At 42.9% G+C, this 17568-nt stretch overlaps 1 protein-coding gene across 1 annotated transcript; it reads right to left on the reverse strand.

Annotated features, from left to right (window-relative positions):
* Positions 1-453: 453 nt before the first annotated feature.
* Positions 454-16646, reverse strand: brpf1 (bromodomain and PHD finger containing, 1). Its single transcript, XM_047375160.1, has 16 exons — positions 16472-16646; positions 13772-14559; positions 13056-13245; positions 12684-12971; positions 12073-12590; positions 10419-10608; positions 10178-10309; positions 9942-10070; positions 9326-9695; positions 7574-7876; positions 7215-7466; positions 6976-7123; positions 6613-6746; positions 5019-5134; positions 4754-4908; positions 454-1475 (listed from the first exon to the last, which is right to left on the reverse strand). The coding sequence occupies exons 2-16, from the start codon at positions 14512-14514 to the stop codon at positions 1292-1294; spliced, it is 3852 nt and encodes a 1283-aa protein (XP_047231116.1). The 5' UTR covers positions 14515-14559; positions 16472-16646; the 3' UTR covers positions 454-1291.
* Between the last annotated feature and the right edge of the window lie 922 nt (positions 16647-17568).

Raw genomic sequence — 17568 nt, forward strand, 5'->3', positions numbered from 1 at the left:
ACTCGCTCCACCACAGTAAAGACTGTGTCATGGATGCTAGGACTTTTCAACATCTCTGTTAAAAAAAAATGATAGCTCTTTCAACCTGATAAGACCCAGAGGTGAACACGTTGAGTCACATTGTGAAAATGCCATTAGATCTTTTACATACAACAGAGAGCTGTGGGTTGAGTACAGTACAGGGCATCAGATTTCATGCCACTCCTTTTACAAAAAGTAAAACCAAAATAGAGTTGGCAATGAATATCATCTGTTATAATGACCACGTTTTTGAAAATTGTGTAAAAACTGACTGTTGAAACCTGTAATGTGTAATAAGCGAGCAATGACTCATTCTTCCAATGAATTGAGTTATGGGCCAGTATTTTTCTCCAGAATAGCAGCTAGAAAATAATCCACACACACAGGAGAAGCTGAGGGGATAGCAACATTAAACACAGCACAAGAGCCAAATTAAAAAAACACTATTATTTTTTTTTTATTATTAAATCTGTTTTTTTATGCAATCTGTATTATATAAAAGTTCTACAGCCATCGGCCTGAGACTAAGACAGACAGGTAGGCGATCGTGTTTTAGTTTAGTCCACATTATTGACTGACTCTACAGATCAATGGAACACTTGTTTACAAAACTGTAAAAAAAAAAAAGGAATATCAGTATGTTGTGCAGCTGGAGTGATGCAAAGTAGTCCGTAATGAAAAGACCTGGTTAACAAAAAGTCCACAGAATAAATTACAGTAACGTTGATTTGTCTCCATTCACGGTGCAAGTCTCTCTTTATGCTTCTTCCTTTTTTTTGTCTTCTGGAAGGTGGAGGCGTGTATATTTAATCTACCCAAAAAACATGCATTTACCTGTTTGAGTGTAAGATTACCTGCGTGACTGTATGTAAAGAAGAGAAAGGGGGAGGGAGACTTGTTTATGGACCATAGTGTGATACTATGATTACTTTTTAAGTCTGTAAACCCTTATCAGTTTTGTTTTAAACATATACAGACCACATACATTAAACATTTCAAGTCATGATTTAAAACATTTTTTTTCATCATTAGCAATATCCTTATGTTCAATCTTCTTAAATACATTATTTTTAATTTTTTACATGCCTGATTAGATATGGCTTAGTGTGAGTGAAGGTGTACAGTTTGTGGCCAAGGTAGCAGAGTTTTCCTCCCTACTAATTTTCCTGCTTGCTTTGCTTCTTGTAATCTATGACATAGGGCTGTGCTCCCCTGATAGGTGCCTGAAATTCCCAACTTTTGCAGAGTTAGACTGCATGTCCATCGGCATTCAGTCACTGTCGCTGGTTTCGCTGCTGGGGTCCCCCTGGACTTTGCTGCGGTGTTGCATGGCACGACTGTAGGCCACTGACACCGATTTACGAATGTTGGATTTCCTGCCCTCAAGCATTTTCTCCTTGTCTAGTTCCTGGTCCACTCCAAGCGGCACCAGTTTGGACCGTGGCAGCCACTGCCTGCACAAACACAAACAGGTGCAACTCAGTCAAATCGAAAATCATTAACAATATTCATTTATTTCAGTAAGTTCATTTTCCCTACAAATGTCTAGTGTGTAAGAAACATACAAAACACTTCCCTGTGAATTTATGACAAAAATTTCTAAGTGTAGAGTAAATATTTGAATATGGAACTTGCAAAAATCACAAACTGTAAGGAAGAGAATGGGTGAAAAAATTAAAAGGACTGAAGGAGTGATTTTTAGAAGGGATGGATGGATGGAGGGATGCACGGATGGATGCACGGATGGATGGAGGGATGCACGGATGGATGGAAGGATGCACGGATGGATGGATGGATGGATAGATGCAAGGATGGATGGATGCACGGATGGATGAACAGATGGATGGATGGATGAACGGATGGATGGATGGATGCACGGATGGATGGATGGATGCACGGATGGATGGATGGATGGATGAACAGATGGATGGATGGATGCACGGATGGATGGATGGATGCACGGATGGATGGATAGATGCAAGGATGGATGGATGCACGGATGGATGAACAGATGGATGGATGGATGGATGAACAGATGGATGGATGGATGGATGAACAGATGGATGGATGGATGGATGAACACATGGATGCACAGATGGATGGATGAATGGACGGATGGATGGAGGGATGCACGGATGGATGGACGGATGGATGGATGGATGCACGGATGGATGGATGGATGCACGGATGGATGGATGCACGGATGGATGGATGGATGCATGGATGGATGGATGCACGGATGGATGGATGGATGCACGGATGGATGGATGAACAGATGGATGGATGGATGCATGAATGGATGGATGGATGCACAGATGGATGAACAGATGGATGGATGGATGGATGAACAGATGGATGGATGGATGAATGAACAGATGGATGGATGGATGGATGAACAGATGGATGGATGGATGAATGAACAGATGGATGGATGGATGGATGAACACATGGATGTACGGACGGATGGATGGATGCACTGTTGTGCCAAAATTAATATTAGTGTGATTAAAATTCCTTTGCAAACAAAAAGTTATTTTTTTCCCCCCAGTGGGCTGGCTTCCTGATTCTTTACAGTGACCTGAGGGCAAGTGAACTTAAGCTAACCCTCTAAGATGAGAACAAGGAAGGACTTCAGCACATGCAGCTATCATGTTTCTCACAATTATGCTTTTTCCTTCAAAAAGCAGTGCACACAATGACCTAAAAGTCTATGTGTTCTTTCCCTTCTATTCTATTCTCAAAACCACGTTTGGCCTATTTCTGCTGAGCGGTCGGTAGCCTCGCGCTTCACAGCGCAAGTGCTGTAGCTCTGCATTGAAGTTTTTGCAACAGTTATGCACGTGTCTGCCTCCAGTAACATCAAAGCCTCTTTTGCTTGCAAAACAAATTTTGATCATTACAGATGAGATGATAAATGTCATCAAATATTAACGTTTTCAAACTGCTAGATCCAAAGTACATCTGTCTAACTAGCTTAACCAGATCAATCAATGTTCTTTGTAGAAATCATGTTACCATATGGCGAATCATTTACTAGTAGGAGTATTAGTCATAGAAAACCAACAGAACCAACATTCATTATATTATATTATATTATATTATAATAGAGGCATGTTTAAAAAAAAAGCACTGTGGAGTTCAATCAGTGAGGCCATTCATTCTGTGAAGAAACAGGTGTCAAATGGTTCAGAAGAACAGCGTAATTTGATTAAGATGTTAACTGGAGAGGGGGAAACATAGCGAAGTGCAGAAAATGATAGGCTGCTAAGCTAAAATTATGAGATGTTGAAGGAAACCAAAGACTGCAATTTGAATGGATAGAAGAATAGCCAGAATGGCAAAGCCTCAGCCAATGAGCAGCTACAGGGTGATCAAAGAAGGTTTGAAGTTAACTGTGACAATTAGAAGATCTCTGTGTGAAGCTAATCCATCACCGAAAAGCTCCTGAAAAGTCCCACTATTAAAAAAAGACGTGCTGAAGAGGATACGGTCTGTCAAAGAACACATCAACTGGCCTAAAGAGAAATGGAGAAACATTTTGTGGACTGATGAAAGTAAAATTGTCCCTTTGGGGTCAAGGGCCACAAACAGTATGTCAGACGAGCCCCGAACACGAATTAGAAATTGTAGTCCACTATGAAGACAGTGAAGCATGGTGGTTCAAGCCTCATGAAATGATGCTTGAACCACACCCACACACTAATACACAATTTCTCAAATAGTAGAAGAAGTCATCCAAACACATTGCTTTAACATCAATGTGGCCTGCCTACTCTGATGCTGGATTGAATCCAAAATTAATAAAGTTAATCACGCAATTAGGATTGTGTCGTGATATATCCTTTTCGTAGAGTAAAATCGCAGTGGCACATGTAGGCAACCATCTGCTCCATATGTTATGCCTGAACAGCCACGACAGGACACATAAAAAAAAAAAAAAAAGAACAATCATGATAGGGAGGTTTCTCTTACTATGGTGTCAGGCCTATTTATCACATACAGTGGTGCATGGATTGGGTAGCATTTATCAAAATACATGAACAGGTCATGTTGCTTCATGCTGAAGAGGAAATGCCCTTGAAATGGGTGTTTCAACAAGACAACGACCCCAAACACATCAGTAAGAGAGCAGCATCTTGGTTCCAGACCTACAAAATCAAAGAAAGGGAGTGTCCAGTCAGATCCCCGGACCCTAATCTGATTGAAAACTTGTGGGGTGACATCAGGAATGTTGTTTCCTGATTCAGAATGAAGAAATGCACATGAAGTGTAGAACGTTGTCACATCATCCGGGGCTGGAATACCTGCTCACAGGTGCCAGAAGATGGTCAACTCCATGCAACACAGATGTGCTCAGAAACACTGGTAATACAACTAAATATTGGTTAAGGATTTACAGGAATGATAAATCCTAAAGATATTTCAGTTTATACAGTACATTTCGAGTTTGTATAGAACAATGCAGACACTTTTTATTGAACATCTAATGTTCATTTTTCATTATTTTCTGTGAAGCAATTAAAAGATTAATAGTTTCCTTCATGGTTTGATTTAGAATATAATGTGCAGTGCTCCCAAAGCACGGAAGTAACTTTTCTAAGGATTTTGAGCTTTACTGATGTTTTTAAACACACTGCCATTATTTGAACACAACGGTCGTGCATTAGGTTTTAATCGGTTGAGAGAGATTACTCTGAAAAATGTTTAGCAAAAAAAGATTCAGAGCACTGACCAAGTTCTTTTGTTGTCAAAGAAGAGGACGAGGAACAGGTGCTCTCTGGCTTCTTGGGTCATTTGCTCCCCAAGTTTCAGCACGTCTAAAGGAGGTACAGGGATTGGGACTCCCCGGTGGAACACCCCTTCCCTGGGCATCTTTGGGTCAATGATCTGCAGGCAAACAGTGGTGTGAAGGCAATTAGACATGCATTCAGTATAGACGGGGTAAATCATGTTGTTTTAATGCAGTCCTCAGAGTTAAGACATCTTTTCTATCTCACCAGTGCAGGATATGATGGATAACCTCTGCACTTAGCCCAGACCAGATCCAGAGCTTCCAGAGAGGAGTAGTCATCAGACGTCATCCAGCATCCTGACCGGTCCCGGCTACGCACCACTGACAGCAGCAACAAGAGCCGGTGTTATGCTATCTTTCTTTTTTGTCTACACAATGAGCACATATGTTATTGCCTTAAAGGTTTATTACAACACAGGTCTCTTGCTTGAAAGTAGTGAGTCACCTTCTGGCTATAATAAGCCTCTTATGAAAGGAGCAGCAGCTACGAGGATTAAGAAGTTGTTTGATGAGATGACAAAAAACAATGATGTTAATGTGGTCATTTGCCTGTTAAAAGTCTTTATACCCCTTGAACTATGAATCTCATTTGATAGCAGTAGGAAAATGATACGTGGTTTTTAACATCTTCTTCACAAATGACTATCTGAAAAGTGTGGCATGCATTTGTGTTCAAAAATCCTGATTCTGTCTCACCTTTTGCTGAGTTGCAAATGCTTTTGGGGTTCATCTCTACCATCTATATAATTACAGTTTTACTCATTCTTTGCAAAATAGCTCAGTCTCAGTCAGACTGAACAGAGGCCATCCGTGAACAGTCTTGCCACACATCCAAAATTTGATTTGACTTGGACTTTGACTGGGCCATTCTGACCCATGAACAGGCTTAGATCTAAACCATTCCACTGTGTCTGGCTGAATGATAAAGATCATTGACCTGCTGGAAGATGAACCTCTGCCCTAGTCTCAAATCATTTGCAATCTACAACAGGTTTTCTTCCAGGACTGTCCTTCATTCAGCTCCAGCCTTCCTCCGGTCAACTCTGATCAGCTTTAAAGTCCCTTTTATAGAAAAGCATCCCCACAGCATGATGCTGGCACCACTATGTTTCATAGCGGCAATTGTGTCTTCGGGGTGAAACTGGCACCTTACTGGATTTGCGCCTACACCACTTGTGGCAGTCTGAATTCTTATGGCTGTCTTCAGCAATGGCTTTATTATTGCCACTACCATAAAAGCCAGATTTGTGGAGTTCTCCTCCAGAGTTACAATGGACATTCTGGAAGCTTGTCTGAATAACGCTCTCCCCACCTGAAGTACCAGTTTAGGTGGACAGCCACCTCTTGGTACGGCTGCAATTCTATCATACTCTTTCAATGTGCAGATGATGGTTAGAACAGTGCTGTGGGACATTCAAAGCGTGGGACATTATTTTTATAAAGCAACACTGCTTTAAGTTTCTGGATAACTTTGTACCTGACCTGTCTGATGTGTTCCTTGGTCTCTATGATGCTGTTTGTTCTCTAATGTTTTCTAACAAACCTGTATATGGTTTGAATTGTTTTCTTTGCAGTTGTGTGAAAGTACTCTGGTGGTGGTGAAGAGGTAAACTCTGAGCAAAATACTAGTTTGGGTTCAGGAAGATTAAAATGGAAGTTTGATCTAGACTCAAGATAAATGTCTCTATCAAGTCTTACAATAATTTGACGCTTGAAAATATAAGAGTATTGAGGGTATTAGGGTTTAGCATTTCCATGTGTGTTTTGCAGGGTTTCACAGTGTGTGAGAATGTGCTTACAGTGCGAAACACCCCGTGATCCTCCAACTGAGTAGGAATCATTTTCTGTGCCCGAGGTTTCCTCGCTGCTGTCCTCGTGGAAGGTGGAACGAGAGAATGACGCTTTTCCTCTGCCCTGTTTAGAGGGCGTTGTGCTGGGGGAGGAAATAAAAAGCATGCTCATCAAAACTTGAAACTAAACCTCACAGAGCCGTTCTTCAGTGAAACTAAAACAGAGACCTCAGCAGAGAAAGCTGTATATTCTGCGGTTTTCTTTCTGTAGGCAAGAACTTTCACCTTCCATGTTGCTGTTAGATGAACCATCTAACAGCAACATATGGGATCACAGGTATTTCAGATCAGAGGCACGCATGCATCAATCACCTGGTCCTGTCAGAAGCTGCACTGCTGCTGCTGCTGGTTGTGGACTCGGAGTCTGAGCTGGAGCGAGGCAGACGAGGCTCATTTCTGTACACACGGAAGCTTTCCGTTACAGGTTGGTTTCCTGTATTAAACCCATTGCTCGGTAAACCTGAGAGTAACCGACGGAAGAGGTGAATCACTGTGTGATAGGGGAATTACCACATTATTAAAGGTCCAGTAATAACCACTGTTTGCTGCACCTGGAAGCAGGTCGTCATTTTCACTGTCGCTGTCAGAGCTGGAGGTGCTGCGGGGGCTGCGGGGCCTCTTCCTCTGCCTGCCTGTTGACAGCGGGGGGAGCTGTGGGGGGCCGATGGGGCTTTGGCTCACCCCTGCCCCACTGTAGCCCACGTCTCGGTTCTTCGGCGGGCGTCCTGGCCTTTTGGGCGGTCCAGCCATTTTCGGATTCTTCTTGGAGAAAAGCACAGATGTCCGCCGGCCAACCTCAGGAGCTGGAAAACATAAGAACACACTCAAATCTTAATGAGATTAAAATAAACATTTTGTCACTGGAATCATATTAGACATTATTAATATCAAGAAATTCTTCTAGACCCACCCTTTCCTCCTATCTCCTGGCTACTGCTCTCTCCCCCCTCATCATGGTGACCCGCAGATGAGGAGTGATGCGGGAGAGAAGAACTCCGATCTCCCACTGACTCGCGACCTCCCATGATGGAGCCTACCTCCCGCTGGTGTGCCAGCTTCCTCCTGATCACACTGATCTCCTTTTTCAGGGCTTTGGCCCTGCGAGACTGGCCAATGCTGTGCTTGCCTGAGCTGACCTCATCAAGGCGCGCCTGCAGGTAATGCAGCTGCTCGTCCAGCGGCAGCCGTCGCCTGTTTTCTGGCAGGAACAGGTCTGTGAGAGGCAGGAAGAGCAACACTTAAAAGTTCACTCATCCAGTGAAGATGAAAACTCTCAGATTTAGCAGCAAATAAATAGAGGTGTCACGGAAATTGTTTCTAAGTTTGCAGTGTCTTTGGTTGTTTACTAAACAGGTATTAATTTTATAATAGGAAGGCAACCAATGGTCTACGTGCAGTGCCTTTATAAAGGTATCCCTACCTCATCCATTTTTTTACCTTAAGCCCACAAACTTCAATGTATATTATGGGTATTTTATGTGATAGACCCACACAAAGTACTGCATTATTGTGAAGGACATTTCAAGATCCTATTTTGCAAATTAAAATAGAAAAAATGCATATTTATACCAAGACCCTTTTCCTCTGATACCTAAATAAAATCCAGTGCAACCAAGTGCCCTCAGAAGTCGCCTATTTTATTAATACAGTCCATTTGAATGCAATTTATTCTCAGTATAAATACAGCTGCTCTGTGAAGGTCTCTGAGAGCACTGATCAATCATATGAAAATGGAAAGAGTATGGAACAACAGCAAACATATCAAGACATGGTTGTCCACATAAACTGGCAGGCCAGGCAAGAAGTACATTTATCAGAGAAACAGGCAAGAGGCCTTTGGTATCTCTGGGGGAGCTGCAGAAATTCACACCTGAGGCTGCAAAAGACTTGAGACTAAGGTGGAGATTCCCTTTCAGCAGGACGGCCACATAGATATACAGAGATACAATGGAACAGTTTAGGTCAAAGCATATGTGTTAAAATGGCCTAGTCAAAGTCTAGAACTAAATCCAGAAGAGAATCTGTAGCAAGAGATGAAAACTGCTCATCAGATGCTCGCAATCTGACAGAAGTTGAGGTAGTTTACAAAAAGAAATGTAAAAAATCCTTCTACTTCCACTTGACGACTTTGTGTTTGTGTCTGTCTGTCACACAATGTCCTCCAAAAAACCCACCGAAGTTTGATTGGGTCTGGGAGCCAATTTTAGTTGTAAAAACTTATAATCTTATTAACAGAGATTTAAACAATAAAGTTTTATTGAGGGTATTTATCCGGAGAACATGAGCAATGTCTGTAACCCTTTAAACAGTGACAGTCAAGTCTCATTCAAAAGGTTTTTGAACCAGTAAAACGTTTCATAGCAACGAATCAGGCGCCATCTGCTGGTCATTTTTCTATGCGATCAGAACAATATTTTCATATGAACTGTAACTCTTTGGCCTGATACTCTGCAATTTCATGACAAGCAAAAACGTACTGAATGAAACTGTCTCACTACATTACCCAAATTTAACAAATAAAATGACCACTTGGTAATATTTTAACGAGGGCGAGAATGTTTAAGTGACAATAAAAGATCTATAAGAAGGCACATCTTTTTTAAATATTTAGCGTTTAGCCTCTTCTTCGAAACCAATAAGCCAACCAAAGAGGAGCACCTACCATCTTCATTAGAGGACAAAGGCCTCTCCCTGTCCCTGTCCTGATCCCTTTCCCGCTCTCTTTCTCTCTCAGGCTCATGTTGGCTGTCTGGGCTCGATTCACGATGAAGATGCATGCCTGTCTCATAATCAAAGCCGATCCGTTCAGCCTGGCGCCTGGCCGCTCTGAGGACGACAGCGCCCATCTCCCTGAGCCGCAGGGCGGCGCGGTAGAACACAGTGTCCTTGGCGTTGTACTTGAGGCAGTTGTTGACAATGAGGCCAAAGTCAGCCTCGAAGGCCTCGAAAGTGAGGTAGCGATGGGATTCCAGCAGGTTCCACATTGTCTGGAAGTCCATAGGAGTGTCAATGTGCTCCAGATAGTCTGGCACCTGTGGGACAGAGGGGAATGCTCAGCCTGAGGCCTCATCAGAAACATTCGGATGAAAATGTTCTGCAACTGATTTTTTTTTAAATCTCCTTCAACAGCATTTAGGTATACAGTTCTAACTTCTGAGCTCGCAACATTAACCCAAAATCGATGAAGCACCAAATCTAACTTTATATGTGCAAAACTGTTACTCTGAAAAATAAAAAGGGGAAACATTTCACGTGAGCTTTTATATCAGCCCATTTACCTCTTCAAGAGGAACAGGCTCAGTGAAAAAGTTGTTTGTGTCTCTTTCCTGTAACTGCTCCAATGTACTCCTGAGAAGCACCAGGAAGGGAGTCAGCTGCATCTCCAGCACCCTCTGCTGCACTTTAATCTAAACACACACATTTGCACACCTGTCAGCTGCACAAATCAACGGACATTTGTGCTTACACTGTTTTGTTATCATAACAATGTACAAATATCCGTTCTGTGTCTCACCGTCTCCCTCTTGAGTTTCTCCCTCTTGCGGATGAGCTCCACCAGCAGCCTGGCTCTCTCCAGGTCGTGTCTCAGTCTCTGCCATGCCTTTAGCTGCTCCTTTAGGGCAGTGTGTTTCTCCTCGCTGTCCCTCTGAAACACAAATGTGAAAGAAAATCTTTAACATGGAAAAAAAACAAAAAAAATCTGCTGCACATTTTGCCAAGTGGCAAAACAGACGGCAACAAGGGGGAAGGTTTACAGGAGGAAGCTGTGTTGAGGGCTGAGGTGGAAGCGGCTCAACATGGCGCTGAGATGGCAGGTGGGTCTGAAGCCGTCGCAGAAGAGGAACACCGTTGCGGCTTTGCCTCTTCAGTGTCCAGTAGCTGTGGAGTCGTTGCATGAACTGGCTTTTCCTGGGTACCGTCAGGTTACTTGTGATTTTGCTGAGTCTGGAGAGAAGCAAACCCTAATTTAAAGTTTTGTAATCCCTGGAGATATACAGGGTCATGTAGAGGAACTTATCGCCACAAGAATGAATGCCTTTTACTGGGATTTTATGTTCTAAACCAATACAGAGCAGTGCTTGGTTGCAAGGTGGAAGGAAAAGGATAGATGATTTTTATTTTTATATAAAAATAAAAACGTTCAGCATTTGCACTCTGCCCCCTGAGTTAATGGTTTGTAGAACTGCCTGGTATTGCAGATGCTGCTTTTCTGGGGAATGTCTACCAGCTGATTTTCTGCCCATTCTTCTATGCAGGGGCGACTGTGACAGTTTGAACCCCTGCTCTGTCCATCTCAGGCGTTCTGTACTTGGGCAAGACACTTCACCCTCCTTGCCTGCTGATGGTGGTCAAAGCGCCTGGTGCCTCAATGTATGGCAGCCTTGCTTCTGTCAGTGTACCCCAGGGCAGCTGTGACTACATTGTAGCTTACCACTGTCAGTGTGTGAATGGGTGGATGGCTGATTGTAGTGTCAAGCGCTTTGGGGTCTCTGGGGACTAGATAAAGCGCTGTACAAGTGCAGGCTATTAACCATTTACCATGCAAAATAGCTTAAACTCAATTCGATCAGTGTCTGTGAACATTAATAAAGTCTTGCCAAACATTCTCTGTTGGATGTTGGTCTGGGCTTTGACTAACCCATGAATATGCTTTGATCTAAACCAATCCTTTCCAACTCAGTCTGTATGTTTAGGTTCCTTGTCTTTCTTATAACGGTGTCTCTTTTCTTGCCATGCTATCATAAAGGCCAGATCGGTGTAGCGAGGAACTAACAGTTGACAGATTCTCACACATCAGGTGTGGATCTCTGAAGCTCCTCCAGAGTTATGGTGGGTCTCTTGGCTCCTCTTCCTGCCCAGCTTGTCAGTGGTCCTGTTTAAAGGTTGAATTATCTTTTATACCCTAAATCTACTCTAAAATTCCTTCCATCGTTACCTCTGACTTGTCTCTTTTGTTCTTTGATCCACATGATGCTGTTTACCCACAAATATTCTGCAACAACCCGCTGAGGCCTTCACAGAACAGCAGCTCTTATATTGAGATTAAATGACATTTGCAGGTAGACTCTACAGGCTCATAGCATGACTTCTGAAAGCAGTTGTTTGTACTGGGTGTTTTTGTAGGGCCATCAGAGTAAATGGGGCTGAATACAAATGCGTGCTACACTTCTCAGGCTTTGGTTGTAAGAGTGTTAAAAACCATGTATTGTTTTACATCCACTTCACAATTATGCACTACTTTGTGTTGAGCTCATGAAATCCCAATAAAATAAGTCAGAATTTGTGGTTGTAATGTGACAAAATGTACAAAATGCTTTTGGAAGACACTTTGTACAGTGGCATACATTTTTGTCTGGGCAGGGAATCAATCACATCTTTTACAACTGTACTGGAGTACTGCATGCCTACCTGTGGGGAGGTATGCAGGGCACGGACACCACGGGTGCGGCAGCTCTTCTCTCTGCCAAGATCTTCCTCGCTCTTTTCATCTTCAGCCTGGATTTGGCCTTTGCCCTCTTGGCTCGCTCGGAGCTCCAGCCCTTCGAGTCCTCGTCCTGGCCGAGAATGGGCTCATCGTCTTCCTCCAGCTCTCCTTCGCTGTTAGACGACCCCATGCTGGCCCCACCCACTCCAGCGAGAGGTCTGGCCGACCCCGGCGGGGTGTGGATGTCGCAGTACGCGGTCTTACGGACGCTGAACGAGGTGCCATTAGCCCCCGTTTCTCTGACCGGCTCCATCTTCATGTAAAGGCCCGCTTGCTGGGCACAGGTGACGTGGAAGGCCGTGTAACAGTTGGCTTTGTGACACTGAATGCAGGCGCCCGAGCCACGCTGTTTGCAGATGTAGCAGGTGAGCTTCCAGCGTGCAGGAGGGATGTGCTCAATACTATCAATCGGCTCCAGGAAGACTGTGTTTGCAAAGCAGACCTGGAAAATTGGAGCAAATATGTCCTTATTTGGGATAACATGAGAAAACGGTCAATCAAATCCTTTGCACTTGACATGCAAAAATCGCTTTACCTCTGGGATCCAAAGGGCGCAGACTACATGAGCCCAGCGTCCATCATCCGTCTGTTTGAAAGCACCTCCCTTGTTAGGACACAGAGCACAGTCCACAGCTCTACTTGGCGACTGCAGGCAGCGCCGACACAACCACTGACCCTCTGGGATGTAGGGAACACCGTAGCACTCTTGGTGTACTGCCAGGTTGCACATATCACAAAAAAGGATTACGTTGCTATTCTGACACTCGCCGTCATTACAGATGCAGCAGACAGCATCCTCATCGATCAACGTGCTGGGGTCTGCCTGAGACACGAGCAACAGAATGAGACAAAGTTAGCATCTTCCAGTTGGATGTTTGGTTTATTTTCATAATATGTGTTCAGGTACCTTGTTGTGGCTCTCAAAGTATGACTCCTTTTCTAAGCGGTCCATGAGGTATTCAAAGACCTCCTGAGGGATTGGTGTCACACCGTCACGCCGCCGTTTGTCGTTCATGATGCCGAGCCAGATGTAGTCTTCCTCGTCCATGTCATACTCCACCTCTTCATCCAACTCTTCCACAGACTTCTCAATGTACCTGAACCCCATAATTAGGAGAAAATGTGGGCATACATAAAAATTAATCACTGAAAAGTTTAAAGCATCTAAATGACATGATTACATTTGGGAAAAAAAAATAAGAACGATGCTTGCAAGCCCACAGCATCCCAAATGTAAAGGGTGGTGGTGGCAGCATCATGTTGGGGGGTGTTTTGCAGCAGTCGGGACTACTGTACTTCATAAAATAGATGCCGCCATTGAGGGAAAAGCATATTGTAGAAAAATTGAAGCCGCACCTCAAGATATCCACTTGGGCACAAATGAGCCTCCCAAAAAAACCATTAACTCTAATTATCCAATAACTAATTCTACCAAATACTAAAGAAATGTATGTAAACATCTGAATTTGATGAAAGATGTAAAGTCTTCAGTTTAATTTAATTTAATACAGAATAAAAAACATTAAGTCCAAAAGTTGGTGATTGAATCAAATAATTGTGCCCACTCCAGATTCATGGAGCTATCTAAATATTAATGAATCAAATTAAATCCTAGTTGCAAACCTGTAGTAGGATAAAGTCCGAGGAGGGGCATCGGGCCTCTCTTGTTCCAGTTCTCTAAACACTGCTTCTGGAAGCTTGACAGCAAGACCAGACTGCGGGTTCTGATGATGAGATAAACCATCTTTCTTCTTATCTTTACTTTTGTGCTTCCCAGTCTTTGGCGTGGCTTTACCGCCGTTAGAGGATGGGATATCAGAGCGGTCCTTACCGCCTCCTCCAACTTCGCTGCCTCCGGCTCCACTGTCACTACCATTACAAACTCCTCCCCCAAAACTGCCTGTTCCAGATGGCGGTGCGTCCTCGGCGTCGCTGTCTTCCTCTGACACCACATCAATGTTCTCAAAGATACTGATGCGGTGAATGCGTCCCTGAATCTCAAGCTCCACCATGCGCTGTGCCTGGGCATAGGTCATGGTCTCCCTCCCTGGAGAGTGAGAATGCTCCGACTGGTTGGGGCTCCCAGGTGGGATTGCTTCAGAACCTGGTCCCCCACCTCCGTTGCCTCCGCCGTCGTCCGTGTCCCCCGAGGCAGTCAGCGAGGCACGAGGAGGGCGGCCCTTCCTCTTTTTCTGGGGCACAGCTGGAGCAGGAGTCGGGTTGTCATGGTCATAGTGGTAGAGGTGATACTCTATGCCGCTGTAACTCTTGTAGACCTTACGACAAGTCTCCACAGGACACTCATACGGCGGCTTTGTGGCCCGAAGATTGTGACAGTATGTCTTCACATCAAAATCTAGCCCCATGGCATCAACAACCGCTTCAGGGACAAACGGAGTTCAGCTTTACATCTGCAGAAATAAAGCACAAACGGAAATTATGCTGTTATAATATAATGAATACTGTCATGGTTATATTAATTGCAACTGACCAACACAATGTGTTCCTTACTCTCCTCCATCTTTTCCATTATCGTGGTATATGATGACTATTTAGTATGTTTAAATAAGGATGTTAAAATGATCTTTGTTGTGCGTGAATCATTGCGTCTCAGTGTAAATTCTGTTGACAAAAACGATGTAATTTTCCCTAACCAAACAAAAATATATATTTTTACATGACAAAAACAACTAACCTTCTAATCAACTATTAGTAATATAATGAAAATATAGCAGGGAGGTGCAATTCCAATCAGATCTAATTTCAGTCAGGTAGAGAGGCGGGACAAGATGCAAAAGTAGCTTTAAAAGACTTAATATTCGAATGCCTGTGTTTGTGTTTTGGAAAAATATAAATTAATTCAGTTGCATCCTGGGATGAATAGGTGTAAATAAATTATTTTTCTTTAAAGATGTAAGAGGCCCTAAAAACTGCATTCCTCTATGACTACACATTTAGTCAACTACATTTACAGTAAACTTTGTCAATTAAGGTTTAGTAAAATTTAGTTGACTCAAACCGAAACCACTACAAATGACTGCACTGAGTCTTCTCTCAAATCACATTTCAGTCAAAAGACTATGACCGAAACAAAATTAAAACGGATTGTCAGAATTAACGGCCTGTGATGCAAAGATGATCTGATCCATGACCCACTGACAGTTAGAATAGGCTGCTGTCAGCATGGAAACATATACGATTTATAGTAATGGTAGAAAGAGTGGCTTTCCTAGTTTGTTACTCTGTTATTTTTAGCGTACTATATATAAAATATCTGAACACCAAACTGTACTACTGCCACATCAGTATGAGATGCCCTCTCTAAAAAACCCTCCCACATAACAAACTGTTATGTTCAGTTACCCAGTGACAGGTGCCATGCAGGTCAACAAATAACACTTTCAAGCAATAAAAACAAACAGGGACACATTCGATTTTAAATTAGGACATTGGTTAACGTTGTGGCTAGGAAAAACTTTATAAAAGTCAACTTCAAACGGTATTCAGTGAAAAATACATTAACTTGTCTACACAACCACCTCAACGCATGCTAACTCAGCTAACATTAGCATTCTGCTGTTGCTTCTCTCCCAACAATGAACTACAGTAGCAGGGCGCTTTAGCCAACCTGCTAACAACAGTTAGCAAACATCAACATTTACCAATTCTTCGATGAACAGAGCAACAAATACCTCACAGCCGTTAGAAACAAACGAACCAAACCTTAAAAATCCGTTTGAATTGTTGCTCCTATTCCATTATGTTACGTTTAACGCTCGTGCGTTAGCAAAGATCGCCAAATAAACGTTAGCTAAACAAAGGTAGCCGTTACACAGCCGTTACAGGGCGTTTCGTTAAGAAATAGTAAGAATTAAATCCCAGAACAGCGTCTGAACTAGCCTGATTGTAAACATTTGGACCCAGTGTTTCCCTCCATAATGACCTCGCCCGGTGGAATCCAGATACTTAGCAACATAACACCAAACGTCCGATTTTATGAAGTTAGCAAACTGCAACAGTAAGCGTGGTTAGGTCCAATGATCAATCTAACCGACGATCACCACTACATTCATGTGCATATTGTATTTCTGCCTTGATATGCCTTGGTATTGTGGTGTGGAAAAAGGTTGGCGTGCTTGTTTTGCATAATAAGGGACATACCCGCGTCCCTGTGTTTTCAGGACACAGTGGGTTATGATGGATTATAATAATTAGCCCGGGATCACAACTTCAGTAAGTTCCTGACCATGAAAATATGACCGAAAGTAACCATTTAACGTTAACACAACACATCCAGACTAATGCTTTATTTTAAACACTTACTACTCCACGTTCTTCAGGAAATACTGCGTGCTTCGGACACCTCGCAGCAGCTCAGGAGGGTTGCAGGTCGATTTTAATTCATTAGATTAATCCCAGATGACAGCGCAGAAGGCGTGAATGCATGGAAATGTTTCATGAAACATTATAACATCCAGATAGTTTCATTATTTGTGCAATAATGGAGGAACTCGGATGAACAAAAGGGGGAGACAACTATAGCTGTAACGCTGGTTGACATATTATTCACTACGCAAACCAGAGCGCTTTTACATTGGACGAGCCATAGGGACGCAATGGGCGGGGCTTTCTTCTGTTATTGGTCGTTGGGGTTAAAACGCGTTTGGTGATTGGTTGATAGAATCAGAAGAGGTTGGCGCAGAAAACAAGAAGAGCTACTTTCCAGCTTTGCTGCTTAAAGATTCTACCGTTGAAACCAGATATTTGCTGAAGTAAAGACACATTATTTTCTCTGTTCAACGTTAAAGCAAACTGACCGTCAATGTTTTATGTAATGTTATGTATTTTATCTGTTTTACTTCTCTCAATAATTATTTGTCCATTCTTCCTGACAGAACTTTTGTAATTGAGTCAGATTTTCAGCTCTGTCCACTAAGTTTATATGGGACATAAATCAGGGCCTGTGATGGCCGCTCCAAAAAATTAACTCTGTTGTCCTACAGCTGCTTTATAACTAATTTATATGTAATCTATCCAACCATTTCATATATCCGCTTTTCTTCAAATGGTCACGGGGAGCTGGTACCTAACAACCATGCACTCACACTTTCTGCTGTTAGCAAGGTTTATTTAGAGAGGTCAAGTAACCTGATAGTCATGTTTTTGGACTGAGACGAAGCAGGAGTACCCGGAAAGACTCCAAGACACATTCATGTCTGGGACCCAGAACCTGCCTCTTACTGTAAAAGGAAGATGGCCGGGAATTCCCAATTTGTTTCTACTTTCATATAATTGTATTTAAACAGATTGACATGACTCAGGCATATAGAAACTGTACCCAAGTATGGGAGACTTAAGGTCCACAAATCACCTTTCCTGTAGGATTTTTTCCACGTCACCAAAAGTAATGTTTTGAAGGG

Source organism: Girardinichthys multiradiatus, chromosome 1 (genome assembly GCF_021462225.1).
Source record: "Girardinichthys multiradiatus isolate DD_20200921_A chromosome 1, DD_fGirMul_XY1, whole genome shotgun sequence".
Lineage (NCBI taxonomy): Eukaryota > Metazoa > Chordata > Actinopteri > Cyprinodontiformes > Goodeidae > Girardinichthys > Girardinichthys multiradiatus.

What these genes read in the sequence shown, in the direction of transcription:
- brpf1 (XM_047375160.1), bottom strand. Translation starts at nt 14,514, where the DNA reads ATGGGGCTAGATTTTGATGTGAAGACATACTGTCACAATCTTCGGGCC. An exon ending in CCCTGCATACCTCCCCACAG is followed by an intron (nt 10,609 to 12,072) that starts GTAGGCATGCAG and finishes GCTTCTCTCCAG; the next exon opens with ACTCAGCAAAATCACAAGTA. An exon ending in AGCCTGTTCCTCTTGAAGAG is followed by an intron (nt 9,696 to 9,941) that starts GTAAATGGGCTG and finishes TCTGTCCCACAG; the next exon opens with GTGCCAGACTATCTGGAGCA.